Consider the following 15656-nt stretch of genomic DNA (forward strand, 5'->3'; position numbering starts at 1 on the left):
ACAAGTTGAGGTTTTAATTGAAAACCACATGCAGTTGAGAAATATAGAGTTTATGAACTTAGGGGGAAAATGACATAAAAGCTACCTTACACAGTAGACAATATGAAGCTGTGCAATTAAGAGGAAATTATGTAGCTTAAGTGTTTTTTAAATTTTCATTCACTATTTAAAGCCTACCATACAGTATTTGATACATTATGATAAATCATTTTATTCAAAGAGCAACACTGATGAACTTTTAAAATGAACCATTTATTAAATCAGACTGTTATTCTTAACAGTTATGTAAGTTACATGTATGTTTAAGTCAGAGTATTTCACATGGAAAAGTTTTTAACTCCTATAGGCAAGCAAAATCATATCACACAATATATAAGTGGGAAGGGGATACTGCTAAACATTCAAATAAGGCAAGTATATAAAAACAATAAAACAATAATGAAAAAATTCAAGCATTCCTTTAAGAGAATTCAACACTACAAGCTAAATGTATTTTCTGAGTGTATTCATATAATCAAGGCAGTGTTTCTTCTTTTAAAACATCAGGAAATGGAATAAGGCTCATTAATAGATACAGCTGCCCTCAAGATTTCAATCTCAGTTGCTTTCTTTAAATTAAAATTCACAAAGTACACAATTAAGATATATCAAAAAACTGAATCTGCTACTCTAACAACAGCTGTCCATGCTTAATACTTAGTGGTTTATTTGACCAAATTAGTCTTTTCAGGGGGAAAAAAAAGATAAGCCACTGTAAAACATTTAGTTTGAAATGTATGCTAATATTTTCCTTAGAAATCAAAAGTTATGGAGAAAAAGGGTCATTTATTATAAGGAAAAGAAAGCAAAACACTAGAATGACCAAACATTTTCAAGGAACAAGCACCACAAAGGACATTTGCATTCAGTTTTGTAATATTTATCAACGCATTTTTCTTACTCCAACCAATCTACTTCATCAAATTCTGAATCATCTTCCGAATCACTATATTCAACAGCAATACGGCGAGACAGGATGGTGGCAACATCATTTTCAATGCGTTCATGCTTAGCTTCCTGTTCACGCTGCTCTTCTACTTTGCGTAGCTGAATACCTGATATAGTGAATCCAAACCATTCATTTAAATCAAAATACTAGATACTAGATATTATTAATATTTCTGGAATAAAATCAAATACATATGAGAAATACTTATAGGAAAATAAAAAGATCAGAAAAGAATGTGAAGAAATCATACTGAGAGAGGCATTAAATCTTTATGTTATCTGTGTTATTAGTTGGTAAAACTTACCAGGTATCCCAGTAGGTATCTACAGTTTATTTATCCATCATGGTCTACTATACCTCCCTGCTCACCACCCCCTAAAAAATTAATGAGGTGGTACATTTCTTCTATCACCTCAATGGTCAAATAAATTAAACATTGTTGAATATATTTTCTGTGGCTTCATTATCCATTGTATTTGAGGGAAAGGCACTATTATTCATTCTATACGCTCAGTGCCTGGCCTATAGTCCTTGCTTAGGAAATAATGACAATAAATGAACGAATATGAGAAGTCTTTCCTTTGTTACTAAGGGAGGAAACTCACTCCTTTAAAGGCATCTGGTAGAGCAAGTGTCATGGATACCCGAAATGAACAGCCTTAACATTGAAGAAAATACCATTTTTAAAGGAGTTAATATACACATTAAGCATAATATAAACGGTTTTAATTAAATATTCTATAACATTTAAGTCTGATATATTAAATTTCTCATTCACTCAATAAACATTTTAAGGATACCTACAAAGCATGAAAATAAAATGATCAAATGTGATCTATTTTCTGGAAAATAATTTTAAATATAAGTTGGATATAGCTTTACTTTCTAAAGGCCATTTGTACACAAACATGATCACCTAAAATTTTATAGATAAGGAACACATTTTTGTCTTAAATATTTAGAAAGTTTCCAATGCTACTATAGCAATGCTTTTCATGGAGCTGAGAAAATTACCTTTTCGTATTGCTTCCAGTAGCACACTCCTGGCATCACTGATTACAGGTAGGGTTGATGGATGGCGCTTTGGCTCAGAGGCAGGTATAACTTGTGATGGAGGAGATGGAGGCATTAATGGAACATGGGGACCTGGGGCAGTAGATGGAGTTGGATGTAGCCCAGAGGGAGGATGAGCAAGAGCTGTAACTGTGACAGGTGATGATGGTCGAATGCCAGGTGGAGGCAGAGGAGGCGGTGGTGGGGGTGGAGGCAGCCCCTGAACTTCACCTTGTGGGAGTGGATGAACTGGTACAGTCTCACATACTGGGGCAGCTCTAGCTACTGGTGGAGAGGGCTGTACTAGAGGAGGTGCAATTGGAGGAGGAGCTGGGTGAAGAACTCCAGGGGCAATCTGAAGAGGAGCTGGAGGTGGTGGTACTGCTGGAGCTTGCAAAGCAGTGGCTGGAGGTGGAGGTGGGGGAGGTACTGGAGGGGGAGGAGTTGAAGTCATTGAAGCTCTTAATGAGGAAGTTGACAAGGCAGATGGAAGAGGTGGTGGAGGAGGTGGGGGAGTGGGGCTCACAAACACAGGTGTTCTGCCTGTAGCTGGTGACTGAGGGCGATTTTCTATCAAACCTGTAGCAGAACTGAAATGACAAAGAGATTCTAGCAAGTTATTAAAAGAGAAAAGCCTAAAGAGAAAATCTAACCACACAAACTATAAACGACTATCCGTAATTACATCAAAATAGATCCATTAACACGCTCCTATAGAAATTTAACATCTTCAACAGTATTTAGAAAAAAAGAGAACTAAAAGCACATCAACAAAAAAATTAATGAGTGGTGCTTTGGTTTGTAATAGTCTAAATAGTCTCATTCTCTCATGCAACTTTTGCATCCACTCAGATATTTTATGCTTACTTTAATAAATAAAATGCTCAATTCTATACTGACAGGAGTCTCTGTAATGACTCAACATTGATCATCATGCAATTTTGTAGCAATACTTCTGGCCAGTACAATGCTATAGTGAAACTATTAAGTCTCATCATATGCTGTTTCAGTTAAATCAATGACGGCTAATTACAAACCACAAAAAGAAATTTACAGTTCTCTCTTTTCCTGAGGATGGAACACCAAATGAATCAGTGGTAGAAAATTGGATTTTTAACTGAAAATTGTACAGCTGATCTCTATATCTCTATTAGAAAATTTCCCTGATTATTTCTCTATTAGAAATTTATCATTTGGATAATAACTGACAAGGTTAAACTTCAAAATAGCTTTACTGAAAGATTATTATAAGCAACTGCCAATCCTCTCTGAAATTCAAGTTTTTCCTTAATACCAAATTAGTATTAATAATCACATCTTTGGTTCCCATTTCTTAGACTGTTACCCACATTCCAAAAAATCCTTAATTTTTCTTAATACACTGCACATGATATGCTTGATAACAACACTATAATAAAATGAAACAGGCTTTAATCTTTAAATTCTTATTAGCTAAAATTTCCTAGGAGAGTGTGTCAGCTCTAACCAAAAGATTAAAAATAATGTCCCATAGACCAGATCTGACCTGCTCGCTGTTTTTGTTAATAGAGTTTATTAAAACACAGACACATTCATTTGTTTATGTATAGTCTATGGCGGCTTTCATGCAACAATGGCAGAATTGAGTACTTGTGACAAAAACTGTAAGCCCCGAAAGCCAAAAATACTTACTATATCGTCCTTGAAAGAAAAAGCTTACTGACTCTTAAGATAAAAGATCATATGCTTGTTCCAACATACCTGATACAGGTGGGTATCGGTTTTGCATCTCCTGCTCCATGCATTGGTGGAGGCGGAGGTGGTTCATGTGGTCTGACTAATACCCTTTCCTCAGCTCTAGTCAGAAGCTCACTCATCTGACTAAATGGCAAGGCAGAAAGTGAGTAAGATCCATCCATATGATCCACATATGTCTGAGGTCTAAAAGAAATACATATTATTAGTGAATTTTTCTTGAATTATTGGGAGGAAAGGGTTCTACATGAGATATTAAATATTTAAAGTTTATCCTTTCAATGCCAATATTTTAACTATTTTTAAGAAACTTTCAGAAATGTATTACATTAATCCTGCTTTTAAAACAAAGAACGCTGCTCACGATGTAACCCTTACTTGTTGATTTAGAGATCTACTATGATGACCATCAGTTACTTTATTATTTTGTAACAGAATACTAATTCAGCTCACAGGATGAAAAGCATTACATATGTAATCTAATAAACAAGAAAATAATTAACTTTTAGCAAATTGTGTAGAAAGCTATCTGCCTCTATTTCAGTTCTTTTTTTTTTTTTTTTTTGAGACGGAGTCTCGCTCTGTCGCCCAGGCTGGAGTGCAGTGGCGCGATCTCGGCTCACTGCAAGCTCCGCCTCCCGGGTTCACGCCATTCTCCTGCCTCAGCCTCTCCAAATAGCTGGGACTACAGGCGCCCGCCACCACGCCCGGCTAATTTTTTTTTGTATTTTTAGTAGAGACAGGGTTTCACCGTGGTCTCGATCTCCTGACCTCGTGATCCGCCCGCCTCGGCCTCCCAAAGTGCTGGGATTACAAGCGTGAGCCACCGCGCCCGGCCTATTTCAGTTCTTTACAAGAAGATGCCAATGACAGAAAGGTAGAATAGGAAAATGAGTTTTCTACTACTAGTATATCTTGGTGTGCTCTTAAACTTAAATGACTTCTAAAAGTCTTGCACCAGAGAGAAAGGCCTCCCAGATACTAGCAGCACAGAGGTGGCTAGCTATATTGTTTCTGTCCTTCCGCTGTTTTCAAAGGCGCAAGGGTACTCCCTTCCGCTGTTTTCAAAGGTGCAAGGGTACTCAGAAAATAGCTGAGTAACATAGCAACATGTGACTTAGATGTAAGCAAAATTTTAGATACCTCAAACATGTTAAGATTTATAAATATTTGCTAGTACATTCTGGGGACAAAGTTGGATTTAACAGATGTGCACACAGCAAGTCAGAAATTATTGTGTTTAGTTTGTCGGATTAAGTACCTTAATTACTCAACTGTAGTAGAAATAAATGTCTGTAGTTTACTGATTTTTTAATGTCAATCCTTTCAGTAATACAGATAAATAGTATCTCTCAGATGTATATCTCTCCTAAAATAGGTCAAGATGTTGCACACTTATGGCCCAATCATTTATATGTATATTACTTAAAAGAAAACCTTAAGCTCTTTTCCATTAAAAAATCATATGACTAGGCTGGGCACAGTGGCTCACGCATGCAATCCCAGCACTTTGGGAGGCTGAGGCAGGCAGATCACTTAAGGTCATGAGTTCAAGACTAGCCTGGCCAACACGGTGAGACCTCATCTCTACTAAAAATACAAAAATTAGCTGGGCGTGGTGGCGTGTGCCTGTAATCCCAGCTACTTGGGAGGCTGAGGTGGAAGAATCGCTTGAACCCAGGAGGCAGAGTTTGCAGTGAGCTGAGATCACAACACTGCACTCCAGCCTGGGCGACAGAGCAAGATTCTGTCTCCAAACAAACAAACAAACAAACGTACGACTATACCCAAATAAATGTCTTCATAGAGAGACTCCAGTTTAATGTGTTTGCTGGTAGTATGTTATTTAGTTAGGGCCCCTGGCCACTGAGAAAGAAAAATATCTTTTCTACAGAAGGGATGAATACTTTTGTTTGAAAGTCCTAATATATCTGAGGTGGGCGATGTGGCAAAGAAAGGAAGTCAGGGGAAAGTAAAAGGAACAAAACAGAACCCCTTCTTCACTCCTATTTCATATGCAATAAATCAACAGCATTTCAAAAAAATCCCAGACCCTACACTTTTATTACAAAATTCTAGCAGACTGTGTCTGAAATATCGAGAGGCTATTGAGACGTCAGACTAAAGCTAAAATAACCCTAAAGATCAGCCACTCCAACCACCTTTCTAAGATGACAAAACTAAGGTCCAGTTATGAAAATGACCTGCTCAAGGCCTGACTTTAGTAGGCTCACAGTGGTTGGGATTTTGAAATAATCTCTATATTTATAACAGGGTCTGCCTGTTCAACAGTTTAGGACTCAAGACTTAGAAGTACAGATATTACAAATAAAGCCAATGTTTTATCATTTAAAAAAAAAAAAAAAACAAAAGTAAAGAAACCTTGTTTCAAAATGAGAGGCCGGGCCATTAGCAACTTCAATATGCTTATGTAAGAGATTAACATCATCTTCAGCCAGCTCTGGACCTTGGGCCAGTTTCTGCCATTCTCGCCGCCTGTCATGAGGTGCTCTTGGCACTTTTTCTGGTTCATGAGGACGATCTAGATTTTTCTGCTATAACAGACGTATTGAAACAAAGTCAAATGCTTAAGTGCTAATTTTTTAAAAAGAGGTTATCACAATCAAAATAAAACTCTAACATCAACACTGAAAAAGACAATGTCATCATAATATAGTAAAAGTAACATAGAAATGGTTCACTTATACGTTCAGAGTTAAATCTTAGCCAGTTTGCTGTAATCCCAGTTTCCTGCCATGTTTTGTTTAACCCCTAATTTGAACTGATGCACCAGACACAAAATAGTATGCCTAACGAATACAATTTGAGGTCAGAAAGTCTTTCAGATGAAAAAAGACTAATGAACTCTCGCTCCACAGGCATTAGTTTGAAACTTCTACGATGAATGGCACTGTCTACCTCTAATCAAAACGTAAAAATTTACTAAGGTTATATTATCTGGGAAGTAACTGATTAGCTAGCCAACACATTTGAAAAAAATCCAATTATCTAATTCACCCATAATAACTATATCACTCAACAGAAAACATTGTCTTTAAACAATAAAACAAAAAGTGATTCAAAACTGAGGGAGAAAGTACAGAAAGGGCTATAGTAAGTGTAACAAATTCAAATGCCCAAAGTGGCCAAGTGGATAACATACATGAATGAAGCCAGTCGGGTGTAAGATAGGGCATGCGGTGAGCTAGACAGATATGTCCATCTCAGGCACTCTAGTTCCAAAATTAAAAAACCTCTGTCTTTGGCAAACAAAACACTCCCTACAGGCATAATCTGGCTTGCCAGTCACTAGTTTGCAAATGTTAGCTAGAACACTGGGTTACCATCTAGCAAAGAAGACAATACAATGGCATTATACAGGGATCAGGGAAAGCAGAGATAGCTACAGGAGAACCAGAGAGATGATAAAGACAGAATTTGCCTCCTTCATAATTCAGCCTAAATCTAACTTTGCTTCACCCTTCTGTGTTTTCAGTTATCATTAACATGAAATATAAAGCAGATACAAGTGAATTTTATTAGAAAGTGGAAAATGACAATAGAAATAACAGAAATTTCATATGAATAACCTCTCCAAAACATTTAGGAGAGAAATGTTTAGGATGTGCTCTCTAGCAAGAAAATATTAGCTTAATCTACGTTACCAATATCTGTACAAGATTCCATTGCTCCTTCTTACCAAAATGTTCCTCTTTTCCTTGGTACACCTAACTCCTATCTGTTCTTCAAGATTCATTATAAGCTTTGTTGGAAGTGTTTACCCTGCCTGCTAGCTAAGGCAGATGCTATTTTGTGTTATCTAAACCCTTTATGCATACCTCTGCTATGGCACTTATTATGCCATACTCTAATAATCTAATTGCTCATCTGCTCCCCATCAGACTGTGTTCTTTCTGTGGAGTTATAAAGACTTCATATTTAACTATATGGACCCAATAAAATAAAACTGTCAAAATACAAGATTAATGAAGTTCAATATATGCAACAAAACACAAATATACAAAAATTAACCTCAATTTTTTAATCTCTTGTAATACCTTCTGCTTCCTCTTTTCCTTCCTCTTATCCTCTGTATCTTGCAACATTTTTTCTTTCCATAGATCAAAGAAATATGAAGGATTGGTATAAAACTTCAGACCTTCTTTACCATCATCTCTGAAATATAAAATATCAGTTAAAACACACATTAGTAAGACTTAGGCAATCAGAATAGAAATAATTTCACTAAAATGTTTATCCTCTTACATTAATAAAATACAGCATGTGTTAAAATAGTGCCAAAATAAAACTGAATATTGCACCAATAGAAAATTTCTCACAAATATGAGGAAACAAAGAAAAGTGGTAAACCAGATGCTTTTCCAAGTTAGTACTAATAATTTAAAGTATAGCTGGGCATTTTTCATCCCTAACTTCTGCTGAATCCCAAATTTTCTAAAAAGTCCTTTGGGCAATTCCAATAATTACAAATAGCTCTGCCAAAGATAAAAGCCTGAAAAGATAGTAACATCATCTAGAAGAGAGAAATTTTGCAGTTTCTGCCAATACTATGATTTATTTATTATCTTACTAAATCCAAAAGATATCACGTAATAGTCATTCTAATAGTCACATTTGTATCTAATTATCTGCACACTGACTTACAATTTCAAATAACTTTCTGAATACTATTTTATTCAGGATGTGTTATACATCTTAAATTACCCATTTAACAAACCATGTGAAAGAACTTCAAAGAGAGGCTAAATAATTCCAGATTTTATTCTAAGTGGTAAAAAGCATTTTAAAAAGGTACTACCTATTCATTATGTAAGAAGTTAATGTATACAAATCAAATCAAGAGTAGACGAAACAGGCCGGGTGCAGTGGCTCAAGCCTGTAATCCCAGCACTTTGGGAGGCCAAGGCGGGTGGATCACAAGGTCAGATCGAGACCATCCTGGCTAACACAGTGAAACTCCATCTCTACTAAAAACATAAAAATTTAGCCGGGCTTGGTGGCAGGCACCTGTAGTCCCAGCTACTCGGTAGGCTGAGGCAGGAAAATGACATGAACCCGGGAGGCGGAGCTTGCAGTACGCCTGGGTGACAGAGCGAGACTTCAGCTCAAAAAAAAAAAAAAGAGTAGACAAAACAAGCAAAAATTATAATGTTTATTTTGTTAGTAGGACAGAATTTTGAGCTTTTTCCATTTGATTAAAAATTAAATTAAAAGGACAATAACTCCTTATCTCTTTATATTAACAAGTTTACTGGTGGCCTTTCTTAACTTGTCAAAACAACTCTTTTAAATAGGTCTTGTCTTTTGTAGGCCAGAATGTTAGGAATTCATCCAGTGAATAAAAGCAAAGGTTTTCCAAAGGTGGTGGACAGAGAGGGCTCTCTGTGTTGGCTAGAAGCCCAATGAAATAAAGAATGTTTGGGGATTTAGCATTTCAATCTGAGGTCTGAGATAAATAATAGGGCTACTATTTATTAACCTACCTACCTATAAGGAGTGAGTATATTGAGAGGTGGAGGCTGTTCACAAACATCGTACGTCTCCTGTAATGGAATAGGCAAAGTCTTGCGATCGAAAAGCTGCTGGTCTTGAATTGTAGAACTTCGGAAAGCTTTCCTCATTGTTATATCTTGCAAAGACACTAAAACAAAAATCAAGAATTCATTTTATTTTACTATGATGATTTAACATAAGGGGAAATTCACATACTTTGTCTAAAAGTCAGCATGGCTCAAGAGATTGTGACCTTAGTGGCTTATGAATCAGAAACCATATTTTAAATGTTCTATCATTATATTTACCCGTATCATTCTGTGCCTAATTTTCCCAGTCAGATAGGTTTTAATTAACCTTTGATTTTGAAGGCTCAGAGGGCCCTAATGACACCTGAAACATATCTATATTTCAATCAAATATAACTTTTTCTTTCTTCTACCTGCCATCATGGGCCCCCACCAACTTAGGTTCTCTTCTCCTATAATCTTCTTTTCCATCTCCCTTTATTCCTTTTTTTAGCTTACACCAGTAACTCTGAAAGGAATTTCTTACTTATTAGTGGCACTGTGGGCTAAACACGCTGTTAACCTCTATGCTATGTATACTATAAATATTGAATGTGTACTATCAAGTTAAAACAAACTTTACTGTAAAGGAAATACTTTTAAGTATTAGGTGATCTACATTATTCTCTTTTTCACTTATCTTTTATCTGTACTATAAGGATTTCTACCTAACTATAAGCTCTTGAAGACTCAAGACTATCTTGTACATTAGTATTCCCGGTAACTAGCACAGCCCCATCACATATATGATTTAAAAATAACTTCATTTATTTTGAACTGTGCAGCATGTTAAAATAAAAAATATACAAAAATGCTGCATTCTTAACTCTTACAGTGATATCCTGGTACTAAGAAATAAGGTAATTTCTTAGATTATTTAATATGGCCTTAAGTATACAGACAAAATGCCCTATAACATAGCAAGGTCAGTATAACAATCCTAACAATTCTTTTTTTTTTTTTTTTTTTTGAGACAGAGTCTTGCTGTGTCACCCAGGTTGGAGTGCAGTGGCGTGATCTCGGCTCACTGCAACCTCTTCCTCCCGGGTTCAAGCAATTCTCCTGCTTCAGCTTCCCAAGTAGCTGGGACTACAGGCACCTGCCACCACGGCCGACTAATTTTTTTTTTTAATTTTTAGTAGAGATGAGGTTTCACTATGTTGGCCAGGCTGGTCTTGAGCTCCTGACCTCATGATCTGACCACCTCGGCCTCCCAAAGTGCTGGGATTACAGGTGTGAGCCACCGCGTCCAGCCAACAATTCTTAAGTTATCCTTCTCCTTAAAATAATATTCCTATCATCCCCTCAAGTAAATTCACTCAACGTGAACATGGGATCAATGGCACAGGTGGTACAATAGGCTGGCTCTGCAACGGCAGCACTATAATTGCATTTCTAGCAATTCCACTGCTGCATGACCTGTAACACACCTATAAATACAAAAATAAAATTCAGAGAAGCAAAAAGTTTTTCCCCACTATCACTAAAAAGTGGCACTGGAGATACAGTATTTAATGAGTACATACTATATGTGCTAGATGGTTTCACTAAATTTCATTTCATTTAATCTTTACAATTCAGTAAGACAGGAATTATTACTCCATTTTGAAATATAAGAAAGCTAAGGCTAGGAAATAGTATATAACTGACCTGAGGTTAAACAGTTAATAAACAGCAGAGCCAGAACAGAAAAGTCAGATCTGTCTACCTTTGAGGCTAATCTTTTTGCCACAATACCACACACTGTTCTCAGGCTCCTGCCAGAAGTGGCTTGTGTTTTCTGCAGTCAAAGTGGATCAATTCTTGCCACTCTCTTGCCCCACTTATTAATCAGTAAGTATGTAATTAAGATGAAACCTAGTGTTTAATCTCCCCAAACTTCCTTTGGTAAAGCATATCAGAAACATGTAAACTAATAAGCATGATGTACTTTTCTACCTTCAACTCCTCTCATTTATCGTTTGTCTTATTATTAACAGACCATGTGGTGAAGCCCCTTCCACTTGCCAACAATAACATCTGATATTAATAGAATTATAAAGCAATAAATTAGTATAATGTTTATAAACATATTAAATATAATTGTAGAAGTCTTTGTTTAAAATTCATTTAAAAAATATTTTCAAATTGATAGTTTTTAGTTACTACAAAATGGTTAAAAAAAACTGATACCACACTGCGCTATTTAGTACTGTACACATGATGTTTTTTTTTTAATTCCCACTGAATTAAAAAACCTAGGTTAAACAACTGAAAACTCCTTCAATACAACCTCTCCAAAACAATTTCAAATTAAGTAGTTCAGCTTTTAGATTCTGAATTCTTCCCCAACTGCTCCAAAAAATTTTAAAGGAAACTATGTATAATTCTGACAGTATAGCTGTTGACATATTAAAATTTGATTTTTAACACAAACATCTTTATTTACTGTTATCTTTATTTTCACTTTCAAGTTTAATGGTGGCTCTAAGACATTTCTTAAAATGTAACAATATTTTGAAACTAAATGTTGATTTTTATTTCTGTTACATATGAGAACTGCCTGTGTATTTCTCTATTATTTGATGGCATAAATTTATATTTAAGTTATAAACAGTTGAGTTATCTAAAAAACAAATTTTGGCTATAAATTATGTATTTGAAAGCATGACCATAAAATATTTTTTCACCACTAACAATGATTTTATTTCAAGAATTCCATGAGGTGTAATTAATGTATTGATACATGCACGTTTCAAAGGATACCACCAAGAAAGACAACCTAAAGAATGGGAGAAAATATTTGCAAATCATATATTTGATAAAGGATTTAGATCCAGAATATACACAGAATTCCAACAAGTCAAAAATAAAAACATGAATAATACAAATTACAAATGTGCAAAGGAACTAAATAAGACATTTCTCCAAAGAAGATATACAAATGGCCTGTAAGCACATGAAAAGATACTCAACATCATTAGCCATCAGGGAAATATAAATACATGTTATATGAATGAACCTTGAAAACATTATGCTAAAAGAAAGAAGCCAGTCACAAAAGACCACATACTGTACTATTCATTCATATGAAATATCCATACAGACAGATCCATACAGACAAATCCATACAGGCAAATCCATACAGACAGAAAGATCAGTGATTGCTAGGGGTTGAGCTGAAGGGGAAACAGAATGACTGATAATGAGTACAGGGCTTCTTTCTGGAGTGATACAAATACTCTAAAATTGATTGTGGTGACAGTTGCATAACTTGAATATACTAAAAAACACTGAATTGTACACTTCAACTTTAAATGGGTGAACTGCAACGTATATGTAGGTTGTGAAATATATCTTAATAAAGCTATTTTTTAAGTATTATTTCCTTTTCTTCTTGTATCCAGAGCTCTTTTACATTTGACAAGTGGTACAAATCTAGTGTGCCAAGTATTTGCCTCTCCTTATTTACACATTGGATTCTTTCAAAAGTAGCTGGTTCCATCACTAAGACATACGTCCTTACATTATATTTTTGTTCTTTCCAGTGACATCCTTTAGTATTTTTATTGTTAAAGTTTAGATCTATTATATAATTTGCATTTATACTAAAAATTAGATTATATAATTTGTGTTCATATTATTTAATGCAACAAAAATATTTTGAAGAGAGTGTAAGAAATTCCATTAAACAATTATCTGTGGTAGGTAAGTGCAAATTATGTTCTTAGTATTGCATTCCTTTTTGTGAAACAAACAAAAAGAGGCATTTGAGAAACATCAGCATTCAATGTATTCTATCAAGGCATAAAACATGATTTTACCACTGAAGTTTCTACAATTATTTTAGTCTATCTGATTATTCCTGATTTAATATCTTGGTATAGAATGTTTACACCCTACATACTGGCAATTTGTTTTTGAAATGTTCATTTAAAGTAGGAAGTTGCATTCAGTTAAATAATTAATAAGACTTTAGCAATATGCACATACAAAAGCATATTAAAAGCAGTTACATGGCCAGGTGTGGTGGCTCACGCCTATAATCCCAACACTTTGGGAGGCTGAGGTGGGCAGATCATGAGGTCAGGAGTTCGAGACCAGCCTGACCAACATGGTGAAACCCCATCTCTACTAAAAATAAAAAAATTAGCCAGGCATGGTGGCAGGCACCTGTAATCCCAGCTACTCAGGAGGCTGAGGCAAGAGAATTGCTTGAACCTGGGAGGTGGAGGTTGCAGTGAGCCGAGATCGTGCTACTGCACTCTAGCCTAGGTGACAAGAGTGTCTGTCTCAAAAAAAAAAAAAAAGCAGTTACATTCTTCTAGAATCAAACCTAAAGATTTCAGGTAATTTTCTAATAATTTTTATTTCTAAGACAAAAGTATACAAATAAATTATAAGGGAGAAACGAAAAGAGAAAGATAATGAAGAGAATGGAGGAAAATGTCTGGTGAAAATGACTTCTTTATGCAAAAAAATTAGGAGCTGTTTAGTGTACAAAAAGAAGAGATTTAAAACAGAGTAGAAAAGCCAGGAGAATCATGCTGATGGCATTTTTAGATAATTCACTGATTTATTACAATATGTACACCAAAGGACATGGGTATTATCTGTAATAAATTCATGATTAATACTGTTCTTAAGTATATCATTCATCTCATCTAACTTAAAATATAAACGTAGAAGAAAATACATTAATAAGCTTACATTCTTCTTCCTTTGGATCAAGCTGTGTAACACTAACAGATAAACGGTCCACACGTTCTTGCAATGAGTTGACTCTGAAGGAAAAACTATGTGCTTCATTGAATAATTCTCCAAATATATCTTCAGCATATTTACCTAAGCAAAAATGAAACATATATCATAAAATTTAATATCCAGAGCACTGAGTTTTTGTCTTTGCAAGCAGTAGAAATCTAGCATGATATTTGCCTCAGATACTTTGTGATCAGAGATAAATATTGAACAATGTAATATTAAAACTGGTCCCTGTTGAATTTGGATTTGGAATTACAGTTGACCCTTGAACAAAATCGTTTAACTGTGCTAGTCCACTTACATGTGGATTTTTTTCAATAAATATATTGAAAATTTTGGAGATTTGAGACAATTTGAAAAAACTTGCAGATGAACCACATAGCCTAAAAATACTAAAAATTTTAAAATATATTTTAAAGATATGAATGCATAAAATCTATGTAAATACTAGACTATTTTATCATTTACTACCACAAAATATACAGAAATTTATTATAAAAAGTTAAAATTTATCAAAATTTACACACAAAACAAAAACATACATAGTGCCATTCACAGTCAAGAGAAATATAAAGAAATGGAAAGATGTATTAGGTTGGTGCAAATGTAATTGTGGTTTTTGCCAGCCTAATAGTACTAAATCATAACAACAAATTTAAGTGTAGTAATACGGTATTACTGTAACAATTTTATAGCCACCCTCTGTTGATATTGCAGTTAGCTCTAGTGTTGTTAGCATCCACTTAAAATGCTGTTTGAGCAGTTCTCTCTCCACTAAATTGCATATAAGAGTAGGAAGTAATCTCTCATGGTTCTTGTGTATTTTTCATCATGTTTTATTCAATACCGTAAACCCTGAATACATTGTGAGACTCATTCAAAGTGCCACCAGAGATGCTGGAAGTACTCTCAAGTACAAGAAAGTCATAACATTACAAGAAAAAGTTGAATTGCTTGATATGAACCACAGACTGAGGTCTACAGCTGTGGTTGCTTAGCATTTCAAGATAAATGAATCAAACTTAAGGGCAATTATAAAAAAGGGAAAGGAAAATCATGAAGCCATTGCTGCAGATACGCCAGCAGACACAAAAACCTCGTACTTTTTGCGAATACCTTTTAATCTTGTATCGAAATGCAATTTTTGTGGGTGCATGGCTGTTACAAGAAAGCACACATACAGACTCTAACACGATTTGAGAAAAAGTGAAGTCCATATATGACAACTTAAAGCAAAAGGAAGGCAAAAGATCTAAACCTGGAAAATTTAATGGCAGTAAAGGATGGTTTGATACTTTCAGAAAGAGGTTTGGCCTTAAAAATGTCACAACAAGAGAAGCTGCAGCTTTTGTCAGCCAAGAGGCAGCAGATGCCATTAAGAAAATAATTAGTTTCCATGTATGCTGCTTGAAAAAAAAAAAATAATTGGGCCAGGCATGACAGTCTGTAATCCCAGCACTTTGAAAGGCCGAGGTGGGCAGACTGCTTGAGCTCAGGAGTTTGAGACCAGCCTGAACAACATGGTGAAACCCAGTCTCAACCAAAAATACAGAAAT

General features: G+C 35.2%; 1 protein-coding gene across 3 annotated transcripts in view; it reads right to left on the reverse strand.

Moving 5' to 3' along the window:
- Positions 1 to 233: 233 nt before the first annotated feature.
- Positions 234 to 15656, reverse strand: part of WASF1 (WASP family member 1) — a 79362-nt gene continuing 63939 nt past the window's right edge. For 2 of the 3 annotated variants that reach the window (XM_004087626.3, XM_012506052.2), the window contains 7 exons: positions 14047 to 14181; positions 9284 to 9437; positions 7834 to 7951; positions 6158 to 6330; positions 3782 to 3961; positions 2003 to 2631; positions 234 to 1094 (listed from right to left, as the gene is read on the reverse strand). In XM_004087626.3, coding sequence (XP_004087674.3) covers positions 937 to 1094; positions 2003 to 2631; positions 3782 to 3961; positions 6158 to 6330; positions 7834 to 7951; positions 9284 to 9437; positions 14047 to 14181 — 1547 coding nt within the window. In that variant the 3' untranslated portion in view covers positions 234 to 936. The remainder of the gene's footprint in view (positions 1095 to 2002; positions 2632 to 3781; positions 3962 to 6157; positions 6331 to 7833; positions 7952 to 9283; positions 9438 to 14046; positions 14182 to 15656) is intronic. The other variant, XM_030809556.1, reaches the window with a different exon arrangement.

This window comes from Nomascus leucogenys, chromosome 3 (assembly GCF_006542625.1).
Source record: "Nomascus leucogenys isolate Asia chromosome 3, Asia_NLE_v1, whole genome shotgun sequence".
In the NCBI taxonomy this organism is placed as follows: Eukaryota; Metazoa; Chordata; class Mammalia; order Primates; family Hylobatidae; genus Nomascus; species Nomascus leucogenys.